This window comes from Pholis gunnellus, assembly GCF_910591455.1.
Source record: "Pholis gunnellus genome assembly, chromosome: 19".
NCBI lineage: Eukaryota > Metazoa > Chordata > Actinopteri > Perciformes > Pholidae > Pholis > Pholis gunnellus.
The window spans coordinates 5,944,858-5,971,903 of NC_136546.1; the positions used below are offsets into that span (position 1 = coordinate 5,944,858).

At 47.5% G+C, this 27,046-nt stretch overlaps 1 protein-coding gene across 1 annotated transcript; it reads left to right on the top strand.

Annotated features, from left to right (window-relative positions):
• On the top strand, positions 1-25,726 carry bach2b (BTB and CNC homology 1, basic leucine zipper transcription factor 2b; the record flags this gene model as incomplete). Its single annotated transcript, XM_079180914.1, has 4 exons — positions 1-255; positions 13,523-15,034; positions 23,622-23,828; positions 25,241-25,726. Exons 1-4 carry the CDS (start codon positions 13-15, stop codon positions 25,724-25,726), a joined length of 2,448 nt encoding a protein of 815 aa, XP_079037040.1. The 5' UTR covers positions 1-12.
• Between the last annotated feature and the right edge of the window lie 1,320 nt (positions 25,727-27,046).

Genomic DNA, 27,046 nt, shown 5'->3' on the forward strand with positions numbered 1-27,046 from the left:
GGCGTGAGCGGAATGTCCGTGGATGAGAAGCCTGAAGCCCCCATGTATGTGTATGAGTCGACAGTTCATTGTACCAATATCCTCCTCTGCCTCAACGACCAGCGGAAGCAGGATATCCTGTGCGATGTGACTGTCCTGGTGGAGGGCAAGGAGTTCCGCGGGCACCGGTCCGTGCTGGCCGCCTGTAGCGAGTACTTCCTCCAGGCGCTGGTGGGCCAGGCGGAGAATGGCTTGGTCGTTAGCCTTCCGGAAGAGGTACGTCCATCAAACGCGTCGTTCCCCTGACAGGTTTTTACTCTTGCAGGGGCTTGGACGTGCTATTGACTTTGAGACAATGCAACCCTGAAACTCCCCACTGACACCAGGACAAAAGCAATACTAACCGGGCTCTCCGTACACCCCCCCCCCCCCCCCCAGATATCCATAGCCACACACAGAGTTGTGTGACCACTGGACTAAGGCCCTCTATCAACCCTCCACCTAAAGCAAAAAAACAGCTAACTTTTGTCCAAAGTAAAAAAACAGCTGTCTTATAAACTACATGAATCAACACGCACTCAGCCACAGCTCAGTCTGACTACAGCTGGGGCATATCTGGTGCCCCCTGAATTGTTATTCCATTGCATTGACTTTGTCAAACTCCGTGGTCAGAGCGGCCATCTCACACCCACAACACTCTCCTTTCTGTGCTACATGGCAACTTCACCCAGCAATAGGTCCGTTGCTCTTGCAGCAATCCTGTCCACTGGTATTTTTCACATTTTATGTTGATGGAAAAAACCTTTTAAATCTCTTGGGGTGCATTCACACCTATTGGGTCCGGAACAAGGGGAAATTTCAAATACATTGCTTCCTTTTTAATTCTGGTCCGATTCATATTCAACCCTGGCTTTTTACAAAAGAACCAAGATGACATGAGGTCATACGGGCCGACAGGTAACTCATTCACCCGACAGTCTTGGTTTCATCCTGCATCATGAGCGCTAAACCCACAGGGAAATCAAATTGACTGACAGCAAGTTGTGTTGCGTCTTATGAGAATAGTTCTCCTCTGTAGTGTCACAGAAATGACTGATAGTGAGCATTGGTAATCGGGTTATTTCAGCAATAATAGCGTCAAACTAAATGTTGTGTCGTGATAGGTGGGGGTTGCCATGTTTTGATTGTTTCCTTCACTTCTTTTTTTTTTTTTAACTGCTTGCTGTAAGAACACAGTACAGGACACAACACACCTCTGTTTTCACTCCTTTTCTCTTTCTGGTTGACCAAAATTACCAACTTTTTTTGGCAAGCTCCTGCTAACGTTGGTACAGTTAGTGCATTAATTCAATATAGTGGCCCTATGCTTCAAACATTTTTTACTTTTTTACTTATGTACTTTTTTACATTTAATTACGCAACAAAGGGACTTGGTTAGGCAAAGGAAAATATTTCGATTTTAGTTAAAATATGTTTTTTTTTTCAACTTGGTCTCCTAGGTGAAAGTCCTGTGTTTGTTTGACTCAACCATTCGCCCCGGCCTCGGTGCGTCAGTATCAGATGCCGCCGAGGGGCACTGACCATGTGTCGATATTTAATAGGTTGGCAGTCTCCATGTTGAGAACTGTTCTTTCGTATGAAGCACCTTTTAACTCCATCGGCTTCATTTTGGATGAATTATGACTTCTTTGTTGAGTTATTTTCGGTGTCTTTTGGCGTCACTGCCTTTTGTCTGCTATGAGAGAGGATGTCGGCAAAACAGTGTTTTAATTTGATGCGCCGTTCGCAGGGGGAATAAAGACTCGGTGAAAGGTGTGACAAAGTGCATTATTGAGCCTATAAGGCTGTGATTACCAATTATCACCTGTCAGCTGCCTCCGCCGCCGTTGTCGGTGGCAGGAGGCGGCGTTTTCGTGGCGAGATTAACGCCACCTCGGGCTCGGCGCTCGTCAGGTTTAGCAACACTCCTCGCTCTCGCTCACCTCAGCTCTCACACAGTCGCTCCCCCCTCAGAGCTTCCTCCACTGAACACATGATGAAAGCGCCCCCACTGACGTATTGATGTCACACCGTCGCACACACTCACATGGGCCTACATACATGTGTATGCCGTGAAAACTGGGGCACGTCCCGCATGTGCTGTGGAGTTGTGGCTCCTCGCTGGGGCCGGCGCACATTAATAAAGTAACGGCTGTCAAACGACTTTGTCACTGCGCTCATTGAAAAAGAAGTCGGCGTCAGATTGTCGTCTTATGTGAAATGAGCATCTGGGGCTTTTTTTTCTTCTCCCCCTCCTTAACTCAAAGAAGGGACTGCTGGGAAACGGCTCCTGGATGCTCAAAGCCGCATTTCTTTTCATTCACTCACTGCCTGCATGAATAATGCATGAGCTGCTGCGTGTTTCAGGTGTGAGATGGAGTGTGGAAAGTAACATCTTTCAATGACTGTCTCTTTAATTTGCCGGAGAGAGAGAGAGATACTCCATTTGAGGTTTTAACTAAGCCGTCTTCCCTTTGTCCGTCCCTGTTCCTTTTGACAACCTTTCACATGAACATTGTTTTTATCATTTTATCTAAAGGGGCAAAAAATAATGAATATATCGGCTTTATTCTGTCACAATGGACACTTAATAATTACATCATAACCGGCAATACACAGCTAATGGTACCATACACTATCACTAGTGCTATGGTACCATTAGGTACTCAATAAGGTATCGACCGAAATTACCCAAGTAGTAGTATCGAAACTTCTCCGGGTTAACGATACCTGCATTTTATCTTTTTTGAAGCCAGATCTCGGAAAAAAAATACTATTTGTATGGTTTTGCTCGTAGCCAATCACCTCAATCGTTACATTGATTTAATTTGGTTTGTGATTGGCCCGCTACCGCGGCAGCTACAACCCATACAGCCGGCTCTAATCACAGAGATGTCTGAGCCGGTGGCTGGAGGCTAACAGCGCAGACAACGGCAACTGTGCCGACAAAAGAGTTTTAACCTTTTTTAATGACACCCAGTCCTAATTATGACTAATGTAATCAATGTCAGTGTCAGGAAATTGTGAATAAGGCAATTTCACAGAACCAAAGGTGATCTCCTTAAAATGATTAATTGGTTGTCAATCGTTCATTTAAAAATGATTAAGGGTCTAAGTAAAGTAGTAATAGCACAATTTAAAAAATATATATAAGCCTAAGTATTAAAATAACGTGCTATACCAAAACGAAAAGTACTCATAATGCAAAACGTCAAATGTAACAGTGTATGTTAAGGTACATGTGTTTATTATTACTGATGCGTTCATATGTAAGAAGCATTTGATTGTTGTAGCAGCTGGAAGTGCAGCTCATTTCAATTACTGTTAATGTTGTTCTATATATCTTTATATTTTGTATGTAAAGTGACTAAGTACAGCACAGCTTTGAAATAAATGTAGTATATGTCGGGATGTAGAAGTATAAAGTGGCAACACGTGGGAATACTCAAGTACAAAAATAACAAAATGGCTTAGAAACAAAATTAACTTTACCAATGGCTCTTTTTTATTTATTTTTTTACTGTATTTATCTTTTTAAGGTGGAATTTCCCATCAAGTAGCATTCTTCTGCCCTGTTCGGCAGATGGTACATCTCTATCTGACTGTCTAGACTCCGTCACATCACGAAGAAAAATGTCATTTCGTTGACGAAGGCCTGTCAAGTTTTTTTTTTTACGGTGCTGGTCACGCTCTGCTTTTACGGGCAGTGACTGAAGCAGGATGACGCATCCCTGCCTCCTGTCTTCCCTCCGATGATGGGGGTGGGCTGGGTCGGCTCAGAGAAGCAGCCTTGAGCTGTGGCTCGGGTCACGGAGGGTATTCCTTCAAGCAGCTATACTGACGGCCGCCACCTATGTGTAAAATAAAATTAAATAAAAGGCCTCGGCTCCCCACTGGGGGAGGTTGGGTTGGTGCAGATGAAACGTGAAACAAAGACCACCTCCCCCACAACCTTCATCACCCCTCTCTCGTGGTCCCCGCCGCCCTCCGGAATAGCCGGGGCCGGGCGCTGGTGAGTGACATCATCTATATCTAATGTGATTGTGGGCTTGCGGAGGGCCAGTCCGTTTCATCAAGGGGTTTTGTTGGCCATCGCATCATGGGAACAAAACAATCCTGCTTTATCTCAGCGCTGCTGTTGTCCGGGCCACCCGGCCGGCAGGGGGGAAGGAACAGAGGAGCACTGCGTCCGTGTTGGGCGACGGAGGCTTCACACAAACACACACACACACACACATTCAGTGTTTCTCTACATCATGTTTCTTGTGAGCGTAAGAACAAAGGGGGATTCATCAGAATCAGCGTGCCACAAATGCGAGCCAGGGAGAAGATTATTTCTAAAGAGAGCCCTCCACTGGAGAGGAGCAGTCACCACTGTGACAAACACAAATGACCTCCTTATAGTTGAACTGTAATCAAAGCTGTGACTCAAGCCTCACTGCCAGGATCACAGCAGACTGCTGCCTGTCAGCTAGTTATTAGAGCAGCATGTTGCCTTAGTTCGCCTGTACAAGAGGCTGCTGTTGAGAATCTGATGATGCTCTCCTAAATTCTAGCAGAAACCTAATTTAATGTAGTAATTACGTAAGCAGATAATTGTTTTCATTGCAATGACCGGCTGCTGCCACTTTTTTGCTCGTCTGACATCCAGTTTGGTTGTGAATGATGAAATACAGACCACTGTGGGGGCGGTGGAGGGCTCCAGAAGGTGGCGGGTCATCAGTGCTACCATTTCTGGTCTCTTTGAGTTTTATTCTGGAAAAATAAAAATAAAAATCAGGAGAAAGCAGCACTGTGATTCAGCAGAGCACTGGTCCACAGACCTCAAACCACCTCCTGTTTGTCAGTTCTTTCCTTAGTCATGAGCCAGGGAACACTGCACATTTTTCATCTCAAAAGAAAACACACACACAGATCTGAGTTCAGTGTATCCACCTGCAGTGTGTCGCAAAGGATTAGCTGTGATTTATTTTGAAAAGAGTAAAAGTCTGAAGTGCTGCTTGTGTTCTTTACACCACACATTTCGGAAATGTTGGATGGAACACTAAAGACATTGTTTTTTTAATGGATTACTTAAAAGTAGCCTTAGCAGCAATTGTATTAGGGCCAGGGTTAGGTGTAGGGGTAAGAGATCTCCGATGGCTCTCCACACTGAAGTCCATCGATGAGGCACTTTGGAATCGGGAGCCAAAAGATATGACACTGAAGACTCCATACGGCATGTGGACCCCATTCAGCAAGGAGGAGCCCCCAAACCACTAAGTGTCAGTGGAAGAGAAAGATGAGAGAAGCAGAATACAGAAGACAGTGGGATGCACAGCCGGGGTTACGCATCCAAGCTGAGACGGTTGGGGTCTGAGCTGACTGGTGCAAGGATTAAAGACCAGGGCAGATTTCCAAGACATAGATGGGTTAGGTCAACAGAGAGGCGGGTAAGGTTTAGGGTAGGATATTCAGTTATCCCTTTGACTACATGAATGTACTCTGCAGTGTGACAATTAGATTATGACTATAGAGTGTTTATAAGAAGTGGACGTAGTCACCGTGGCCGTCGCCATCTTGGTTTTTTGGAACCAGAAGTGACACAAGAGGGTGGTGCAACCGAATGCTGAATAATACTTTTATTAGATGACCAAAATGTCACAATTAACATGGACAATGCTGTGGTAGCAACCTGTAAATGAAGGTAGCCACGCCCTAAAGCATACCCTGCTTTATCTTCTATTTTACTCTAAACTATCATTTACTAAATGATCATTATGCTGTATTGAAGAAGACTTGAGACTAGTGATTGGGATAATGAATCAAGAGAGGAAAACGGGTTCATATTCTCATAGACTTCTGTACAATGGGACTTCCTTTTGCAACCAGAGTCGCCGCCCCCTGCTGGCCATTAGAAAGAATGCAAGTTTAAGGCACTTCAGAACCCGGAGGTTGCCTCCTGGATTGCAACATATCTCGTTTGGAAATGTGACAGTGGTGACGTCACTGAAGGAAAAAGTCGAGGAGTTTTCCCAGCAAAAACAATCCACTGGAGACCATGAGCTTGCTCCAAAAATTCCAGGCAAATATACCCGTAGATCTGGTAATATCTAATTATGGATCAAAGGCAATCTAGCCAGTAGTTGTTGAGATACATTGGTTTGAGCCAAAGTGTTGGAGACACCAGACAAGTCTCCATCAGGAAAGTTTACAGCACTGGTTGCATTGGTTTCTTTTTAACAATGGCCGATCTTGTCATAACCTGAACCCAGTAGATCTAGCCACCTACATATAACCAGACCTGAGCCATAGAGATGGCAGGTCAACAAAACACTTGTCATGGTAGCCACTGCCCAAAGACCTATTTTGTTGTTTGATATAGACCAGAGACAGGCAAATGCAATGCTCTTGTAGTGGTTTAGTAGGGTTGATGAGTGACCTCCATCCACCACCCCAGGTCAAGCAGTTGATTGAGGCTCGACCTGCACAATGCCGGCTTATCTGAGGGGGCCTCACACTGACTGGCCCCTACACAGAGTGCCTGGCCAGGAACACTATCTCAGAAATGCAGCCTATTAGACAGATGGTGAGAGCCGGGAACCAGGCAGAGAGCTCTGGTTGGGGGGGTTGGGCGGTGGAAGATGAAGAGGAGGCGGTGGCGAGAGGAGCGATGCGCTGCGTCGGTAGCACTAATACCCAACCCCCTCGGTCCAGCGGGGGGTCTCTCTTTCTCTGCCAACGCAAGGGCACATCTCGTGTCGTAAGCTGACAGAGAAAATGCCGGGTCTTTGTTTGAGTGTGAGGGGCCGCTGGGTACGGGAGCACCTTGAGCCGTGTTTATGCTCTTTGTATTTAACCTCCAAACCCGGCGTTTGGAGGTTAAATACAGAGAGCAGCTAATGTCCCTCTTAATGAAAGGAATACACAGACTTTCATCAGTCTGGGCTGAAAAAAGAAACCTACCACACATAAGGCATGGCGGACAAAACAAATGCTGGACACCAGGGCTGAGAGTAGCCTGGCACAAACAGCCCAAACACTGGTGTCTTAAACGGGGTAGAGGTGGGGTCATGTCCTCCCCAGTGTCTGGGCAGTACAGTAAGCTGCACTGGTAGAGGATTAGGGCGTTCACTATCTGATTTAATCCACTGTCAGGGGGAGGTTTACTCACCCGCAGCTCAACACCAGGAGCGTCTGAGCTTCTGCTTGTCACCGAGGATGACACTTTCCTTACGTTTCCAAATCTCTCCACATCACCGTGCCGAGTACCTCTTTTCACTGGCAACGCTGATGCCTCACTCATTTAACAGCAGGCCAATATCAAAATAAACTGCATATCGATGTGTTAATGTTGGCGAGTGTATAATTATACCGTGTTGATAGGCTGCATGTAATGTATTTTGACTTTTTCTATTCAGTATATTAGTATCAGGTTGAGAAGTTACAATTGGAGTTGAGACTGTTGAAAATTCATTTTTATATAGTAAATGTAATAATTCAGCTGTACTGAGGGGCAAGACATTTTACGTAGTGTTTGTGTCAAAAACATGTTCGTCTTATATTTATTTATTGAGCCATGAAGTTTCGTTGCCGAAACCTAACCAAGCCCAGGTGGCATTGTGCATTTCTACAAGCGTGATACGAGGCTGATGTGAAACGTATTTACTCCGCGTATTTTTAATTCACAAACGACGACATTCAAAGTATCTTTCGGAAACGTTAATTGCCAACTTTTTTTTTGTATAAAAAGACACTATTCTTACTACCTGCAGTACATTTCCAATGCAGGTAGCTCGTCACATCAGATTACACCTGACTGTTTTTTTTTTTAACCGTATGTATTTCTCAGTATAATTTATAATGCAAGCTGTAGGATGGCTAGAAGCTGTCTGATAGGTTAGAAAGGTTACTGTATGTCTGCTGCCAGCTGTCTTTACAAAAGACTTTCCTCCGGCCCGCGTGCTTTTCTGTTCTGCAGCAGGCCCTTTGTCCCCACACATTTCCTGTCATCTCCTGCAGCACGACAGCTTAACCCACAATGGCATCATGACAGCGTACAGTACAGCGCCTGTTTCGTCTCCACCAGGGCCCGTGACGCGGGCCCCTTACTGTTTTGTCTGCAAACACAGAGGTCGATGTCAGGTTACTCAGCAGATCTGATGTCGAAGCGTCGGCCGCTCCTTCCAATGAAGATGGAGTGTTTTGTCCCTCGCGCTCCATTGTCGTGCCATGCTATGTCCTCATTAGCATGCATGACATGCAGGAATTCGCTGGAGCACATTTGCATAAATTAGCCCTCTCCTCCGCGGAGGCGAAAAGGCCGATGTAAGAGAGAGAGGAGCACCGGCTGGGTGAGGGGAGGAGGGAGAGTGACTTGGGGAGGACAGGGGAGGGTGGTGTAGTATTGCTCAGCTTGTTTATGAAAGGGTCGTTGGCAGGCTTCCTGAGAAAAGTCCTGCGAACAGTCCGGGGTCTACGATTGGCCGCTGCCTATAATTTCCTGCCCTGTAATGGTATCGTCTGTCCACTCCAGACGCACAGCAGGGGCCTAAAACGGCCCCAATCTGTCCCGTTGATGAATTTGTCTCTTTGTCTTAACTCGTACGTGAAGTGCCGCTAACAGCTGAAATGCTTCAAACGTCATGGCGGCCATGGCTAATGACCAAGAAACGCCGTGTGTATCGTCCTCTTCCTCCTTCGACAGCTTCCTACGCTGTGATTTTGTCTCCCCTAACCCCTCTCATTTCACTCCGTGCTCCGTCCATCCTCCCTCACATTTACCCATCCTTTGTCGCTCACTTTACGCTTTCCTTCATTAGGCCGCTGTGCCGGTTGTAACAGTGGAGTAATCACATATGGTGCAGGGCACACATAAAGATGCGCTCCCGCAGGCAGCAGCTGCTGATACTGGCTGAAAATAGATCCCTGGTACGCTCAGCACTTTTCCTCCTGCAGCTTTGCTGTTTATCAGCAGCCCTGGATGGATGCAGCCGGCCAGCCTCATTTAAGCCACGGCTGCCTCGCCGTGACAGTTGGCGTGGCCAGATCTAAAGCAACTAACTGTGCGCGTGCGTGTACAGAGAAGAGCGTGGACTTCGACAGGCTGCCAGAAGGATTGTGTGTAGTTCTTTGTGTGTGTGTGCTGTATATGTGAATAGAAGAGATCTTAATTTGTATGTCAATCCCCAACGCACAAATCACGTAATATGAAAACATCATCTTTGGTGATGTACAGAACGTCAAATACCAGGACATCTGGCTCACAGTTTTAAAAATGGACGCTGCAACCATGAGCAATTATGGTCGTGTTAACCGGTGACTCTCGGCCGAACGTGGTCGAAGTTGCTCGTCGTGACGACAGCTGTTAAACAGCACTGACAGAATATGTAGGTGTCAATCAATTTTGAATACACACTCATCAGGGTTTATTTTCCACGCCACGGATGCATTTGGCTGAAAGTCACAGTTAACGCGGTCACTCGTTAAACTGAAACACCTGTTGCTCTGAAACGGTTGCTGCATATAGAATATTTAGTATTCATTAGTAAATATTACAAAATTTGTATTATTTTGTATTATTTACAAAGATGTCTGTTTCTTTTATGGCTCCTACAGCAATAAAGCAAGGCAATAGGTTTTCACTCAATTAAGAGTCCTTTTTTTCAATAATTTTTTTTATTGCACTATGAAGGAGTGTTCAGACATGCAAATTTTCACCTCCTGTTATTTGCTCCAACTTGCTGCTGGACTGTTTGTGCAGTCTGCTCATCAAGCGTGTCTATGGCCCCTGTTTACACCCGGCATTGACGTAAGTCTTGGGTGATCCCATCACAAGTGGACAGCTCTAAGTACATGAGTGAATGCACATAAGATGCCACGAGGATGCATTGAGATCCGATCGCTCAGACCACACTCTGAGGTGCACCACCTGGAGCAAATTTGCATATTTCGGCTTCCACCTTTTGTTTTTTAGAACGTTCAGAGTGGAATGCCCAGAGTAATGTCTTCTGTGGCTTCTGGAGGAGACTTTGTCAAGTCTGAGAAAAGAATGTGTAATACTAAAGGGCACATACATTTTATAGTCATATCATTTACAGTGAAAAAGAGCACGCTATTCAGATTCAATGGATTCAGAAATGTGAGTCTACGTGTGTGTGTGTGTGTGTGTTCCTGAGCAGTGCTGCAGTGATAGTGCAGTGGATGTGCTGCGCTCATCAGCAGAGCGGATAGTCCACTCAAAGCCTCTTCCCTCCCCCCTCCCCCAATCCCTCACAGTCAGACACACACACACACTCACTTACCCTAGCATACGCACGTACACACCAATCCCCCCCCCCCCCCCCCCCCCCCACCCACCCACCCACCCACACCCCCACACCCCCCCCCCCCCTCACAGATATGGAGTCAGCATCTTCCTCTTAACAATGACTGATGTGGCTGGTGCTGTTGGACTGTCTGTTAGCCGGAGCTCACCGCACCGTTGTCTTTAGACCAGGGGCATGCTGGGAGGCGGCAGCCTGTGGATGCACTGGGTTAACGCAAGAAGGAGGCAGAACCAAAAATGCAGAAATATCTTATTTTAAGCGTTCACAGTGGTCCCCGTCACACATTACACACTGTATGTGTATTTAATGTATCACCCATCTGTTAAGGCCGGTGCTGGTATGATGTTTTACGATTTGTTAACCATTTGTCTGTTCCCACGTCACGGCAACAAAGCAATTCAGTGGATGCGAAACTCAAAATGAACATGAGAATTAAGATTTAGATCTAATTGTTCTATTGTGAATTTACCTTTCTCTTTGCAGCATGTTTGATTAAATGTGGTCACCGCTACATTGGCAATGTAGACGATAAGGTCACAAGCAGCGACTTCTAAACCCATCTGGGAAATACTCCAAGCTGTCGCGGGCTGGTTGAAAGACGCACACTGAAAGATTTGACAGCTGCTGCCGTCAAGAAGAAGCGCCTCACTTCACAGTAGACTGTAATAAGAAACACATCTATTTATAGCTTTTCAAGAGGCAGTCTGCTAATAAGCAACAGTGGTTCGTGGAAAAGAGGGATGTGTAATGGGGGAGGGGGGGGCGCAACACAATAAAAAAACGGTGGAAGTTACAGACCAGGCGGCGACCTCCGGTTCTGAAAAGTGACGCCAACGCGGAAGTGCTTTGAACTTGCATTCTTTCTAACGGTTGTAAAGATTGTATAGAAGGTCGTTGACCTCAGTGTTTCTTAGATGCTGACTTCTGACAACGTGTACGCTGCATAAAGTCCATTATAAACAAGTGCAGCGTGACTGTCAGCGTGTGCTCAGTACAATCGTAGGCAGTATCGTACGGCCACAGTTGACAGCCAGAGGCAGTTCAGTACAGTTGTTCTGACACATTACCTCGCAGATCATGGAGTTTAGCCGAAAGTCAAGTTGTGTGTTTTACAATTCAAATCTCTAATTCTCATATCTGCGCTTTAATCACATAATCCCCGTCTGTATTTTTTCGGGGTCATGTTCCATTCGAATTGGCACAGGCAGATCCTCCATTTGGTTGTTAAGTTCTGAGCCTCGAGCATGTATTACCTCTGATTTCACACGCAACGTCTGGAAGTGAACAAGTAAAAGCAGTCGATGAAATATGGTTTAAACATTTAACAAAAAAAAACAGAAGCAGCAACCTATTGCACATTTGTATTCATCTTCCTGAAAATCCACCAAGCCAGATGATTAAACACATTCTAAGACCCACTCCGATGACCTCAAGCTATTTTTTACTGACATATTTGTGCTTCCTCATGCATACTGCTAAGTTGTTTTTCCAGGCGGAAAAATCCACAGCACAGATTCTGTGGTTTTTGAAGCTCTTTTACTAAAGAGGGAAAATCCTGTTTTACCAGTGTGTCTGTTGGAGGCCGCTGGAACAGTGTATACCATTACACCTAGGGTAATTTGTCTTCTTGCCCCCCCCCCCCCCCCCCCCCACCTAAAGGACAACAAAACAATCAGTAAACAGTGGGCTCATTAAAACCACATTGTGCTGCGCATCCCCTACATCTGCGAGGCCTCCGTTAAGTCTTGTAAGGAAAACTTCGCTCAGCCTCTGAAAAGGTGCCTTGTAAAGCAAACAATGCCCGTCTCAGATTCAAAGTGAACCTGCTGCAATAGTGTTTGCGAGCGCACCTTTTTCCCCTGCATGCGGGATGATTGCATCCCCCCGAGCGCCTAACACTAATGTGTTTGTCACCAGAGAGTGAGCCGGGATAAAGCTGCGGGGATTGGTTGCTAGAGCCCGAGTAAAGTGGTGAATGCAACCTAGTGTGAACCTCACGCTGATCTCCAAACTGCAGACAAGACTCGTATTAAAGCCGGCTCCTCTGGCTCCTTTCTCCGGTCTGTGTGCTCAGCGACAACAGCAGCAGAGGGCGGCCTGGACTTCTGCAGGCTCAGGAGTTTACCTAATTATGTGGCATTAAGTCTAAATGGAAGGCTTCCCTCTGTCATCCCACGCCACATGGCCGCGACGGGGATAAGCTCTAGTCTTACAAACCATTAGGCTTTACAGGCACTTGACCTGACGACGCAGGGCACTCGCACAGAAAGTGAGGCTGTGGGGCCGTGCTCTCATCGGGGCACTTACAGTACAGTGCACTGCTGGTCACACTCAAATCAGTGGCAGATCTCCAAAGGTTAAGCAAAGCGGTATTAAATAAAGGTGCCACGTATAATAGTGTCAAACCTCAATATTTTATTTATACCTCCAGCGGTTTACTCTCAAGTTCCAAAAGCTGACATCGAATGTGTGGTCAGGTTCATCATTTTGATTAAATAGTCCCTGAATTAAATCAGTTTATTAAAAAAAAAGAAAAAAAAGAACTTTGGCTTCCTTTGTTAAATTAAAAGGTTTCTCATATCAAGTAAGCATTAATAAATCAAGTATTGAAAAAGTATTAGCTTTGTGTGGGCGTCAGACTCTCGGAACGGACACAAAACCTCGAGCTAGAACTCAAAACTCGGCCTTGGTATAATTCAGTCAACAAGTAATAAAGATCTTTGCCGATTCTTTTAGAAGAATAACCATCACATGGCCCTTCAGTTAAGACCACATTTTCTACATAGATTCCTCTACAGTGAATACATGTAAGTGCATGAATATAAAGCAGCACTTGTGCCTAGACATCTTACCTCAAGTAAGTGAGGGTTTTGCAAATGCAAAGCAGTGACGGGAGTGGGTGTAGGCGAAACCAATGATATGACCACGGAGCAGACAGTGGTAGACTACTGGAATGTCCCACAAGTTGTTGTTATGACCATGAGGCTGGACACACAACCTGCCAGCACTCGCAGAACACCAGATCTTATTTACTGCTGTATCGGGAGTTCAGTGCTGACCTGATGAAAAGATTAACCGGTACTTTATAGTGTTTGTTTATGGTCGTTGGAGCTGTCGGGTTGTCTCACCACACTCCAAGTGCTCTGAACAATGGCTGTGCTGATGCTAATGCTGGCAATTTCCCTATTTTTTCGCAGGTCACTGCCAGGGGATTCGCTCCATTGTTGCAGTTTGCCTACACTGCTAAGCTGTTACTCAGCAGAGAAAACATCCAGGAGGTCATCCGCTGTGCCGAATTCCTGCGCATGCACAACCTCGAGGACTCCTGCTTTCGCTTCCTGGAAGCTCAGCTGCGCAGCGAGGAGGATGGCTTGCTGCTCTGCCACAAGGTGGCGGCGGAGGTTAACAACTCGAAGGATGAGAGCATGCAGTCGGAGGTGGAAAAGCCCGCCTCCCCCAAGGCGCGAAGGTGTGCCGACGCCCTCGCCTCCTTCGGACACACTGACGACGATCGGCTAGCAATTGCCATTCCCAGTAACTTCGCAGATGGCCGGCTGGACTTTGATCGGCACGGAGCGTCAGACCTGCCGCGATGCCCAAAGTACAGGAAATACCAGTGGGCTTGCAACAAGCACAATAATGACACCTCCTCACACACCAGTACCTCAGGTTTTCCAAGCACATTAAAGGAGAGCAGTGTTAGCGGGGCAGCTCCGGGTCAGGGTAGGCTGCCTTTGGCAGAGATCAAAGTTGAACCGCAGGCAGAGGAAGAGGCCGTCTCATTGTGCCTGTCAGGGGACGAGCAGGAAGTCAGGGATAAGGACAGCGAGACAGCCATGGAGATGGACACCCCCATATCGGTGGAAAGAACCAAGAGAACCAAGTCCCCTCCCTGCCTCCGAGCCTTCTTCAAGAAAGGGGTGGACCTCCCCAGTCTGCCCGACACATCACAGCAGCTATTCGCCAACAGACTTGCCTGCCCCCAGGACAAAGGAAACTCTCAGGGAGATCATAAAAAAGACTTCAGGCCTTTCACTGGGGAGCTGTGTCTGTCTGTTACATCCCCAAAGGATGTGGACGGTTTCCCTGCAGGGTTGTCCCTCAAGTCCGCCTCCTGCGATGGGGTCTGCAAACAGGAAGCTGAGCTAGATCGCCGTAGTGTCATATTTTCCTCAGGGGCCTGCAACCGCCTGGGAACCCCAGCACATTCCTACCCTGGTGGGAACTCTTTGGAGATGGAGCTTTCTGAGCACATGCCAAAGAGCCTGTGGGCGGGAGCCAGCCAGTCCCTCCCCACCTCCCAGTCCTATTCTCCCAACGCCACCTCCACCGAGCCCCCACTCCTGTGCCGCCCACGACCCAACACCAGCTGCCCAGTGCCAATCAAAGTGTGCCCGCGCTCGCCACCTTGTGAGACACGCACCAGGACTTCCAGCTCCTGCTCTTCGTACTCCTACGCGGAGGACGGCAGCGGAGGCTCCCCCTGCAGCCTGCCCCAGTTCGAGTTCTCCTCCTCGCCGTGCTCCAACGTGGCACGCTGCCTCAATGTGGACCAGCAGGAGCAAAGCGTGGGCGGGGATGCCCTTTTTAACCAGGTGCGGCCCAAGATCAAATGTGAGCAGTCCTACGGCACCAACTCCAGCGACGAGTCGGGCTCCTTCTCAGAGGGAGACAGCGAGTCCTGCCACGTACAGGATCGAGGGCCAGAGGTGAGTGTAAAACACTGTCTCTCACATGTAGCTGCACAACGTAGCCATTCCACTTTAATTCCACCCAGGCTAATTATATCTCAGTGCCCTGCTCTCCAGGTCTGCATTAGCAGTCATTAAATCATCATGTAATTGAAGCGGGAGTGTTCAGTACAAGATTTACAGCATCACCAAAGGGCACAGATGTGCTTTGATATTATTAATCTGCTTTATGCACTGCTGGAGATCTGTGTAATGAGTTTGAATATGTGAGCCCAAATGCACCAGGACAAGCCTAAATGCAGGAGGCTGTGGCGCTGTCTTTTAAGACCGTGATTGGTTCATCACCGTAGCTGAGATCAGCGTGCACTGCAGGCCATTGAAGGCTCAGGATCCTCCCCGGGTAGAACTGCCCTCTGAAGTGATTCCCTCTGGCTCTATCCGTCTCCCTGCCAGTGCCAACTACCCTAACTAGCTCATCTTATCCCAGCAGAAACACCGGCATCTATAATCCGCCCCTATAAATATGCATATGCTACATCTCAATGAAGCCTATAGCCGACTTCTGACATTTCTGATCTATATCGGCAATTAGCGGTGACACCCAGCCGCAGTGAAGGTGTGCGGTTGCGTCGCAAAGCGATTAGAACCGATACATTACAGCGGCGGTGTACTACGGCCATTACTTTTTAATGGCCGGCAGGCTGCAGTCAGTGGGCGAGAGGTTGAGCTCGGTCTCGCGGCGGTACTGTAGCGTAGCTCGACAGTGCTGACAAGGATGAATAGCCAATCCTCTAATCAGCCTCCCCCTAATCCACCTGGGCAGACGTCCTCCAAGCTGCAGACTAGACGACTGTTGTTGTTGTTTACCAGGTAAATATCAGTGAGGGACCCTCTAATTCACAGAAGGAGCGCAGCGCCGGTGTAATATTATCAAAATGAGCAGATCTCCCACCTGAGGGACGGTGAAAGGCATTAGAATCAATTTACACTGAATTGCTTTGCTTCCTCGTAGCGCTGCTGTTTACCCGCGTCAATGATTAAACTTTCCATCCGCGGCTCAGGCCTTTCACTGACACGTGCCGTCGGTGACGGGTGAAAACCTGGTATCTCCAAAATGTCTCTCAAATGCTATTAGGAGCTTGGAAAAAGGAAGTTTCCCCGTTTGGAATTTCAAATGCTTTTACAATAAATTATACATCACTCCACTCAGCTTTTCACACACGACACTGGCATTGTCATATGTCTCTCTCTAGACTGCGACGTCGCATGTCGGCTGTCGCAGAGCTTGAACTTCCGACCTTTTGGCTCCCGAGTTACCGCGAGGCCACCTTAACTCTCGTGACATCACATAGAGCGACGTGTGTTCGAGGTGCACGCAGGATAACGGTCGATGAGCTTTGTGGAGAGGACTGATCTAAGTGTTCAGTGGGGGAGGCGGGGGGGGCAGAAAGGGAGGGCGAGAGAGAGAGAGAGAGAAAGTGGTGCGTTGCCATGGTGATCAGATTCAAAGTGCAAGTCGGTGTGTTGCAAGGGTTTGGAGCTACATGACAGGATTTTGCTTTCCCGTTGGAAAGAATTCAGTTCCACTGCTCAAACAGAGCTGCGAGATAAAGAGGCTCAGCAGTAATGTGTAATTATTACCCTCAGAGCGTGGCGCACAACACCCTCCGCCATTAGATTTATGGGCTTTCCAAGGGCCTGCTGAGTGCGCTACTGTAAATTATGTTGGATTGATTCACGGCGCTGAGCTATTAACCCGGGAGAGCAGCCCCAAAAAAAAATGACGAGGAGACATTTCAGTCCCCTTTGTCATTTCTTTGTGTGGGTATGACTGTGTTTATGTATGTGTCAGCCATTGACGGCGCTCCATTACTCCACACAATATCCTCTTGTCAAATCTCTATTGACTCACGCGGGGTTGTCTGCCAGCTTTCCACTCGCTATCGCGGGCCGTTGATAAGCTCCTTCATGAATGAACGTTCCCCAGATCCGCCTGCACTACGGCTTGTTGCGCCGGCTTTCAAAGCGGAGGTAACGGAGAGGTACCGACAAAGTGAAGCCCGGTGTTAGGTTGCTCTCCCTTGGCCTTTATGTGGTGAAGAAGTGCTACCTCATGCTTCCCGGGCCAGCCGTTTTCCTACCGCCCCTCTCTGTAATTTGGCCGTACAAACAAACACGGGGGGGGGGGGGCGGGGAGGCTGGGGCCTCGCCGTGTTTATAGGGCAAATGGCAGCAGCTTCGGTAAAAATAGCTGCAGCCCCCGGACTGCGGACTGGACACAGTGGATCCCGACGAGGAAGGAAGTTGTTAAAAGTGCCGGGGCGGTCTGACCGAAGCCTAGTCATTCAAGGTAGCCAGAGTCACTTGAGGTCTCTGGGCAGCTCCTGCTCTGTGGTTTACGGGCAGTTGCATCTATATGAGCCACATCTGAGAACTATCAGCAGCTTCACGCAGCAGACTGCAGCATAGACTGCAGCACAGACTCAGACCTTAAAAAGAGAGGCGAGCCGCTGTTGAAAGAGGATTACCACGTTCCTCTGTTACAAATGAAAAGTTTGACCCCAGTGTGGCTCCTCGGGGGGGTTTGATGGATGCATCGTCCCACTTGTGGTTTAGATGTGACTGGATATGGTCTTACTTGCTCTGACAGCGGTAATGTATACTGCTGCAACAGCAATGATGGAATTTACTGTTATTGTAGTCAAAGAAAGTCATGCATAGCGTGACGGAGATACAGAAATGTTTTGGAAATATTCGAGCTCCTACCAGGTGGGAAATCCGAGCAAGCATTGAGTAAATATTGTTGCGTCACTGACATCACTGAGTCAGTTCACTGACTTCATTACTCTCACTATGTCGCTTTCACACTTTTCAAGTGCTTAGCGCACACATCTGAAAGTGGCCACTGCAACCAGTGTTCTGCATCTCTACACAGCTCACTTTGCACTTCAGTCTGCCTCCCTCTGTCTCTCTGTGTCTCTCTCTCTCTCTCTGTGTCTCTCTCTCTCTCTCTGTCTCCCTCTCTCTCTCTGTCTCTCTCTCTCTCTCTCTCTCTGTGTGTCTCTCTCTCTCTCTGTCTCTCTCTCTCTCTGTCTCTCTCTCTGTGTCTCTCAGAGCTCCAGCTCCCCGGTTGCAGTGTAGGCGTTGAGCTCATTCTAGCGTATCGTCTGACCACAGCGGTGAAAATATTGATCTCAGAGCGAGTGGGAGGAAGGAATGAGGAAGTAGTCCTGATACATCAGCACATTGTCTTCTTTTTTTTTGTTTTTTTCGTATCAGGCAAAAGAATGAACGCGTGACAGGAAGTGCACGGGCCTCAATATCAGTTCTGCTACCCGTGCACAACGCCAGAGAACCTTTGCTGTACTCTAGATATGTTGTGGCTGTGGTCCAATTTGCCGCTCATAACGTTAGCTGTGGGGCTGCAATAGTGCTAATAATATGCATAAGATAACTGGTGACTTTTGCACTGCGGTTATTTGATAAATTCAATCCATTTCATCCACAAGGGCGTTGCATATTGAAAATGTACCTCTTGTAGTACAGGACGCCTGACTTTGTCCTGCGGTGTACGCAGAGGGAGGCTTGTTCTTCTTGAGCAAGAGGAGTGCTGTTTACCCAAGCGTTTTACTTTGAAATCTATATTTATCTAGCTTGATGCATTTACCGAAAAAAAAAAGAAAACTAGTTTCAAAGAAAGGAGACACAGTGCCTCTTCATTACCCCCCAAATCGGCCCCGGAGCGTACTATATATTTGTCCCGCTCCGCCGCGCCGCTCTGGAGCGCTCGGCGGTGAGGGACAAATATAGACACCAAACGGAGGAGATGTTTTTTCATGCTTCTGATTTGTCTCGTGTGCGGAGGAGAGGATGGTGTGTGTGTGTGTGTGTGTGTGTGTAGTGTGCGATCGGGATGGAGTGGAGATCCCCGGGATGCTGAGTTGCAACGTACTGTACAGTACGTGGGCCCTCAGGGCCGGCTGGGGCAGAGCGACAACTCCAGCCGGTAGTCCTGGAAGAACCGAGAAGTCCAATTAGCTTCAAGCTATACTTTACAGCGGCAAGTCTTGTGTTGATTTTGGCCACGTTGTTGCAGCTTGGCGGCCAGTGCTGTGGTGTTTCGTTTTTTTTTGCACTCGAAGAAATAAATTGGCACTCAAACAGAGAGTCCACTGCTGCAAGTTTGGTGTTGTGTTTTGTTTGTTTTTTGGCACCTTTTCTTTTCTAAATAAATTACTCATTTCTTCTCGCGTTTAGTCCAAACAAACTGCAGCTGCTGCTGCTGCCAGTGAAGTAACAAGCGTCAGATGCTTTGTCCACGACGCTGAGTGCTGCTACTTAGGAACGTAGTACAGGTTATTAATGATTCCTTCTGAAGAGAGCAGCCAAACAGTCATTTATTTAACTGATCGTGCTGCAGATTATTGCTTTAACCCCCCCCGGACATACACAGTTGCTGCTGAACCTCCTCCCCACATTATCTTCATTAAGACCTGACTCCGGATAACAGCGGCGATGCTTCTTTATAATCCCATTAACAAGCATGTGAGGTGCAACAGGGTGAATTACAGAGATGGCATGAAACGCACGATGAGATCTCATCTTATTTTATTTTAAGCTAAGCAGCGATCGTTTTAGTAAAATACCTTCAGTTACAATAAAAAAGCTTAAACAATGTTTAAAAGTGAGCAAATCTGACAGGGTTGGATTAGATCGTTTTACTAGCATTCAGCAAAAAAATCTAGCCGTTTCACTCTCCTTCCAGCCTTCACGCCAAGCTAGGCTCACCACGTCCAACTCTGTATTGGCGCAGACAAGAGACGATGTTGAGTTGATATCTCTCGGAAAGAAAGCAGTTGACCCACCTTTTCCTAAAAAGGAAGAGGTCAACATGTTTGCGTAGCAAGCTAGTGTAAACCACAGACTGTATAGAAGTAGTGATCGGAGTCATCGGGACTTCCCCCATTGGTTTGTGGACTGCCGTTTTTGAAGCCTCGAGTTCGGCAATTGCGCCATCGCCATGTTTTTTCCGCAACCAATGAACAGAAGTTACGATATTTTGTGAAGTAGAGACGTACGGCTCTGGTAGCGGAGCCGTACACGACTCTGTACTGGATGCACACACAAAAAAACCACGTTCAAAACATCCGGCTGCTCCATTTTATTAAAGATAACTTTGCGTTTTTACTCCTAAGATATTATAACGTTGTAATGAACCAGAACGTGTATAGAAGTAGAGTCAATATCATCTCACCCCTTCGACTGAATCTTCCACTTGACCCACAGAAATAGTGTTTTCCACCCTACATTTTCTAACAGCGCACAGTGTCGGGGGGGGCTGAGGTCCAGCACAGCGCTGGTCCTGATGTCGGATGAGCCCTACTTTACATTTCCATGATGACCCAGAGAAAGAGGAGAGCCGAGAAAGAAATGCAAATCTGTGAATTTGGCCGTGAATTTGCGACCGCCGCTGAGGCACACTCTGTCATCCCCCAGCCTCGCTGCTGAACTGGGTCTCGGTGAAGCGGTTAAATATAGCCGTCCCCTGTGTACCGTCGGCTGGTGGATGATGAGATGATGAGGGGGGGGGGGGGGAGAAACCATCACAAGGTCGCAGCGTCCCCTTCCCCCTTGTTTCTTTTCCCAGCCCCGGGGCTTTGGCTAAAGATCCCATCAGACCCATGTAGGCTACCTGATCACAAACAGAGTCATCCCCCCCCCCCCCCTCTGCTTTAGATGAAGCTGGCAGCCCGTGCTGATGTTTTACAGCTTTCTGACCCTCCCCCCCCCCCCTCGCCTCCTCTGTTTGAGGCTGGAGCTGTCATGCCCTGGCAGAGCGGCGCGGAGCCGAGCGTGGCCTTGAAAGCTCGGGTCGTTATTTATTCATGCGTCTGCATGCAGATGTCGAGCTGAGATGAGAAACGGGGGCTCCTGGCGGCTCGCGGGGCTGCACTTCTAATGAGGAAACTCGAGCCGTTTTACCCGCTCGGGGGGGGGGGGGGGGGTTGACATCTAGATTTGCTCCTCACTGAGGAGTCATTTGCATTCTGTCATGAGTAGGCACCTTGCTTCACCCCCCCTCCCCCCCACCCGCCCTTCCACCGAGAGCGCCGCTTACACCAGGTTACGCCACGGCCACCGCTGTGTACCGCTTGGCGGGAAAAATAAAAATGAAACCGAGCTGCCGCCGCCTGCGGTCATCTGAGCGGTTTGAGGATCTACGGGGGAGCATCTGCCCCCCCCCCCCTGGCCTTGAGCAGCCAGGTACAAGCGGGAGCGTGGAGTCGCGCTCCTCTTTCTCCTTTGTTTGACTTCCTGCGCTCCTCAGAGGCAGCCACGGGGAAGGGGTGGAGGAGGGGAGGGGAGGGGAGGGGGGGAAGGGGAAAAGGGAGCCGCGGCTCCTCTCATCTCTGCCAAGCTCTCGCCGGCTGTCTTCCTCTGGCCCTTTGTTGTGCCTCCACCGCTTTCGCTCTGCGCCTAAAGCTGCAGGGTCCCTGGTGCACGCAGATACCGCTGGTGGTGGATCTGCCTGTGATGTGCTTATCACAAGGTTTGCCATCACCTGAGGGAGGGAGGCCCGGCTCATTGTCGCTCTCCAAAACGGTGTAATAAACACTTGATGTGGTGTCATATCAGTGAAAGGGAACCACGCGGCTTTTCGTTTTTATTTAGGGTCTCCAAATCTCTGCTGCGTTCATTCCCGCTAATTCTTTTGTTCCGCAGAAGGATGCCGGTGTAGATATTCATGCCCCCAGAAATCACCTGACACCGATTTCAATCAGGTTGACGAGTCACTCCGCCCCTCTCAATCTGTCACACTGGCACCTTTCCAGCTGCTTTAGGGACAGATGGAGAGGGACTCTTTTCTTGGATCACCTTTTCCCCTCTGCTTGGGAATGCGCTACATGTGAAATGTAAGGCGGAGGGAGCCGAGGCTCACCAAGTCCCGCTCAGGGAGGCGTGCGAAGCGGCGCTCTCTTGCCACCTTGTGGCCGGGCGGAGGGGCTGCCCTCGCAGTAAGCGGTGCACGGTGATGCCTCGACTCACCTTGGACGTTCTCCTCTACGCACCTGCTGACTTTAGCCGTAACCCTTCATTAGCCTAATCTACACAGGAGAGGTTTATTGAGGCGAGACGCCGCCAGGGCAAAATACATTGCCTTTCATGCACTGGTCAATTGAGATTTACTTCCGTATCATCTTTCAGACTAGAGGGAAGAAAACACCAGAAATGCACATTTAGGTGTTTTGTATTTGTATCTGTGGATTTCTCCTAAATTCACCTGAAGTTAGCGTTAGAAAATGCCTCATTTGCATAATTAATTAAACATAACATTTTAGAAAACTTGTAATACAAAAAAATGATTATCAATGTAAGTAATAAACTGGGGGACGTTTCATGAGGATATCTATTAGTTGAAATGTGGGCACACAAAACATGTTATCCCTACATTTAGCAAAAAGTGAGTGATAACAAGAGATATAAAAAATTCCCTTTGGGTCCAATATGTCAACAAAATGAGTTTTGAACCTGGATTTACGAAAAATATACTTAATAAATTATAATCAGAAAATATATATTACATTATATCATAGTGAGATCTATTAGTTTGTTTGTTTTGAGTTGCGAATCATGTAAAAGTGACTGCGGCTCCAAAAGTATGTAATAAAAATCAATTGATAAATTGAATTAAAAAAGTCTAAACAGATTAATTAAAGAGCATCTTGAGACTAAATCCACTCTTTTGACATTGTTAATCGTATGCACAGTCACTTTATTATACCATAAAAATGATTTTGTTCCAAATCTGTAGTGTTAACGTAACAGCAGGCAACATTCTTTGAAAAAGAGAAAAACCGGTGCCAAAAGCTGCAGTTCGTAAAATCCTCTCCACACTTCCAGTTACATAACCCTGTAACGAAATGTTCTGTATTTTAGGCAAATTTAAAAATACTGGGTCTCAGAAAATATCACAATCCGTCGTGCGCTGTCTGTGCATTAAGCCTGAAACAGTCCCAAAAAACGCAACCAAGTAAACAACCTGGGTGATGTGAAGGGGCGGCTCAGCGGCAGATGGTGTGTTAAGTTTCTCTTCAAACTGTGAGTTTTATAAGTAACAATAAAAGATCAAATGCAAACCCACACAGATTACACTTATTCAGCGTGGACAGACAGACGTTTGACTGACATCACCTCCACTCTCTCGTTGGCTTTGTTGCACCCGTTTCGGAGCAGCAACTTACACCCCTCATCACCCTATAGTTCTTATTTCGACCTGAGCAGAGATCTAATCAGCCAGAATAACCGAAAACGTTTCGGAAATATAAAAAAAAAAAAAAAGCCAAAAAAAAGCCAAACTGGTTTTCCGTTGTCTTTTTCCGTTTTTCATGTAATCGTGTGTCCGGCTCTATCTCACAATTCAAGTGTTTCCTGCTTTGACATTTACATGGGCGAAAATGTTGTTGTTTTTCACCAGATGATGACAAAGTACAGTTTTTGGTGAAATAATTCCGTATAAGCGGACTCAACAAACTCTGTGTATCCGAGAACCCTCAAATCTGATGAAATGTTGTCGTCTGGTCTCTTTTCTCTCTTTCTTTCACAGGTGAAGCTGCCTTTCCCCGTCGATCAAATCACCAATCTTCCACGGAACGACTTCCAAATGTTGGTGAAAATGCACAAACTGACCTCGGAGCAGCTCGAGTTCATCCACGACGTGCGGCGGCGGAGCAAGAACCGCATCGCGGCGCAGCGCTGCCGCAAGAGGAAGCTCGACTGCATCATGAACCTGGAGTGCGAGATCAGGAAACTGGTGAGTCGACCGCTTCTGTCCCGAGCGCTAGCTGTCGCCCACCTGTTCGCTGGGCCTCTCCTCTCATTCACCAAACATGCCGGGAAACAGCATTTACCTCAACTGCCACCTTGAGCAAAGCAAAGGAAACAAAGCAGTGATACTTGCTCCTATAAGTGTCTGACGACATCATGGAAAGGACCCTGTAGAGAAATAAAAACCTTTTTTCTATGTCCTTTACACAATGCCAGACACTTAATAACAATCTGAGCATTTCAGTGGCACAAAAACAAGCGGTTTTAGCGGACGCACATTGACGGCGAGGAATTACCCAGAGCGGTTACGTTGCAGTCCGTTAAGCGGCTGCCGTCTGCGGTGTTCTCCCTCAATAGGCTACTTTGACCAATTTCAAAAAATTGTATCTGCCATTAGTCACTTAGACAAAAAAATATGGTTGTAAAATACCAATGTTGCCCTTTAAATAATCCCAATGTCAATGATGGGGGATAAAACACAGTCTTTGTTCTGTGCAAACATGGATGTCTATAAGAACATGGGCTTTGTCTACCTCTGCTGGCATGAAGTAGGAACTGCAACAACATCCCATTTGTCCTCCAGTCCCGTCTATTTACAACAGCCTCACAGACCAGTGACAAAACGATCATAATATTGCTTTCATTTGCATTTTTTTGGCCCCACGAACAATGCCCTTTACCCCCTGAAGCAGAACTGCGTTCTCCTCCTCGGCTCTGATTGGTTGTTAGTCTTTGGGCTAATCTTGCAAAGGCCATTAGGCGCACTAAAAGGAGGCAGAGGAACCCGATTAGTTCACAGAATATCCGTATCGTTTACAGGATATTGTGAAAATTATATCACAAAGTTCATAAAAGTAAACTAAAGGTAGAGAAGACCTACAAACTTAAGTTAATGGCTAATACTAGGGGTGATTTAAGAGAGAAAAAGTGGGCGGGCTTAGAGTTTAGCGCAATATGGAGCTAAAGAGGACTGTTGTCTCCACACATACACATGCACACACACACACACCGACACACACACACACATTTCTCACCTGTTGTTAGAGTGGGAGGAGGACGAGGGAGAGACGGAAGGGAAGCTTTGCAGATTTTCAACCGGCCACGTGCCACCGCAGAGCGGGCGTTGCCTTGAATGAATCAGACCTCATTGTTTTGAAAAATAAAAACTACGTTTTTGCCGATTTATGTCCAAACACACCACTTCCTGTTTCTCTCTTCACTGTTAGCTACTAGGATGTGTCCGGTGTGGCGAGCTAGTCGCCCAAAGTCTCATTTGATTGGATGATTGTTTTCTTCTGTAAATCATTTGAAACCGCGACAGAAGCTAAAGGCACCTCTAACGTCCGCTTCACCTGGACTGCATAGTAGGCCTAAGTCATCTTCTGTGTGTGTGCGCAGGTGTGCGAGAAGGAGAAGCTGCTGACGGAGAGGAACCAGCTGAAGGCGTGCATGGGCGAGCTGTGGGAGAACTTCTCCTGCCTGTCGCAGGAGGTGTGCCGGGACGTCCAGCTGAGCCCCGAGCAGGTCCAGTCTCTGCACCACTACTGCCCGGTGCTGCGGCCCGCGAACGACCCCCACGAGCCCGAGCCCAAGCCCGCCACCGCCAACAATAACACCGACACCACCAGCATCGACCTCACTGGCCGCTCGGCCTCGGCCACGCCGGAGCCCAGCCTCCAGGGGTCGCCCGGCGGCCCCTCGGAGAGCGAGCCCGACTCGGCCGTCAGGAACGGGGCGGAGGACGGGGACATGGACGGCCAGGACGCCGGCTTGTACACAAAGTCGGGGCTGTCCGTGGAAAAGTCCAACCAGGCGGTGACGGTGGATTTTTGCCAGGAAATGACTGACAAATGTACGACTGACGAGCAGCCAAGGACGGACTAAGTAGCGGGCGGTTCTCTGTCGTACTTTTTATTTAATTTTACTCTTCTGACAAACCTCCCTCTCTCTCGGGGGTCGCTGAGACGGTCAGCCTCTGCCAGTGTTCACTGAAAAACAAGCTTTGTTTGTATTTATGTCTTTTTGTGCTGTCTTTTTTTTTTTTTTTTTGAACGGTCGACACTAAAGTTGTCTTAACAGCAGCAATACTGTTCTCCAGGTATTCTCCTCTTACCATGACAGAGTGGGAACTTCTCACCAAAACACGTACAATGGTGCTATACTCGCCCCGACAGCAACCTCTGCGGAGGAGACTCTGTTCTCCTCGAGTCACAACTCAAAGTTAAACCTCATCGGACCTAAACAGCAGCTCTCTTTGTCTTTCTCTTGTGTACCGACAGTATCTCTGTTCCTGCCTTTTCTCTTTCAGCTCTTTTTTTTCACCCACTCTTTCTCTCTCTCTATCGATCTTCTCTACCTCTCTCTCTCTCTCTCTCTCTCTCTCTCTTTTTTTCTCTCTCTCTCTCTCTCTCTCTCTCGGTTCTACTATCACTATATCTCAGTGGCCCTTTTCGTCACAGCAATTCAAACTCAGGAAAAACAACAACAACAAAAAAAAAAAAAATGAAAGAAATCCTCTGAATGTTCAACCTAATTCATGAAAAATGAGAACACAGCTTCTGCACACACGGTGGAAGTCGGGACGCAGCCAGACGGTAAAATGTTCATATGCAAAAAAAAAAAAGAAACAAACAAAAAAAAATAAAAAATGTCTCCACGCGTCTGGCGTTTGTACTTCCGTGCGGGAGAACTTTGTCCAGGCTGTAACCTGAAAACATTCCTCCTTTGCCTTCCTCAGCACTGAATTGAAAGGAAAACGTTATTTTTTATTTTTTTTTGCAGGCGGTTAAATGGCTATTTTTTATTTCCCACTCATCAGCAATACCATTGTATTTAGATGTTGTACCGGTGACTTTCAAGTGCTTGTTTGGCAGAAATGTACATAGTATGGAGCATGATGACTGTAACAGTGGTTTTGTACAGGTAGAGGCTTAGATGTTCCTTTTTTTCTTTCTTTTTGTCACACGGGGTTATATCAAGCACCTTTTTCTTTTCTTTTTTTTTTTTTGCTGAGGGAAACTCTTTGCTTTTTTGCTGTTTCCTGTCCTGCCTAACGAACGCCCCACCCCCACCCTTCAAGGTGAGCGTTCTTATACTCAGGAAATCGGCTCGATACACATGCAGACACACACGTGCAGCACACACAGACACACGCGTCAACACACGTGTGAAATTCTGGAGCCCCCATGCATGTTTAAAAGTTAG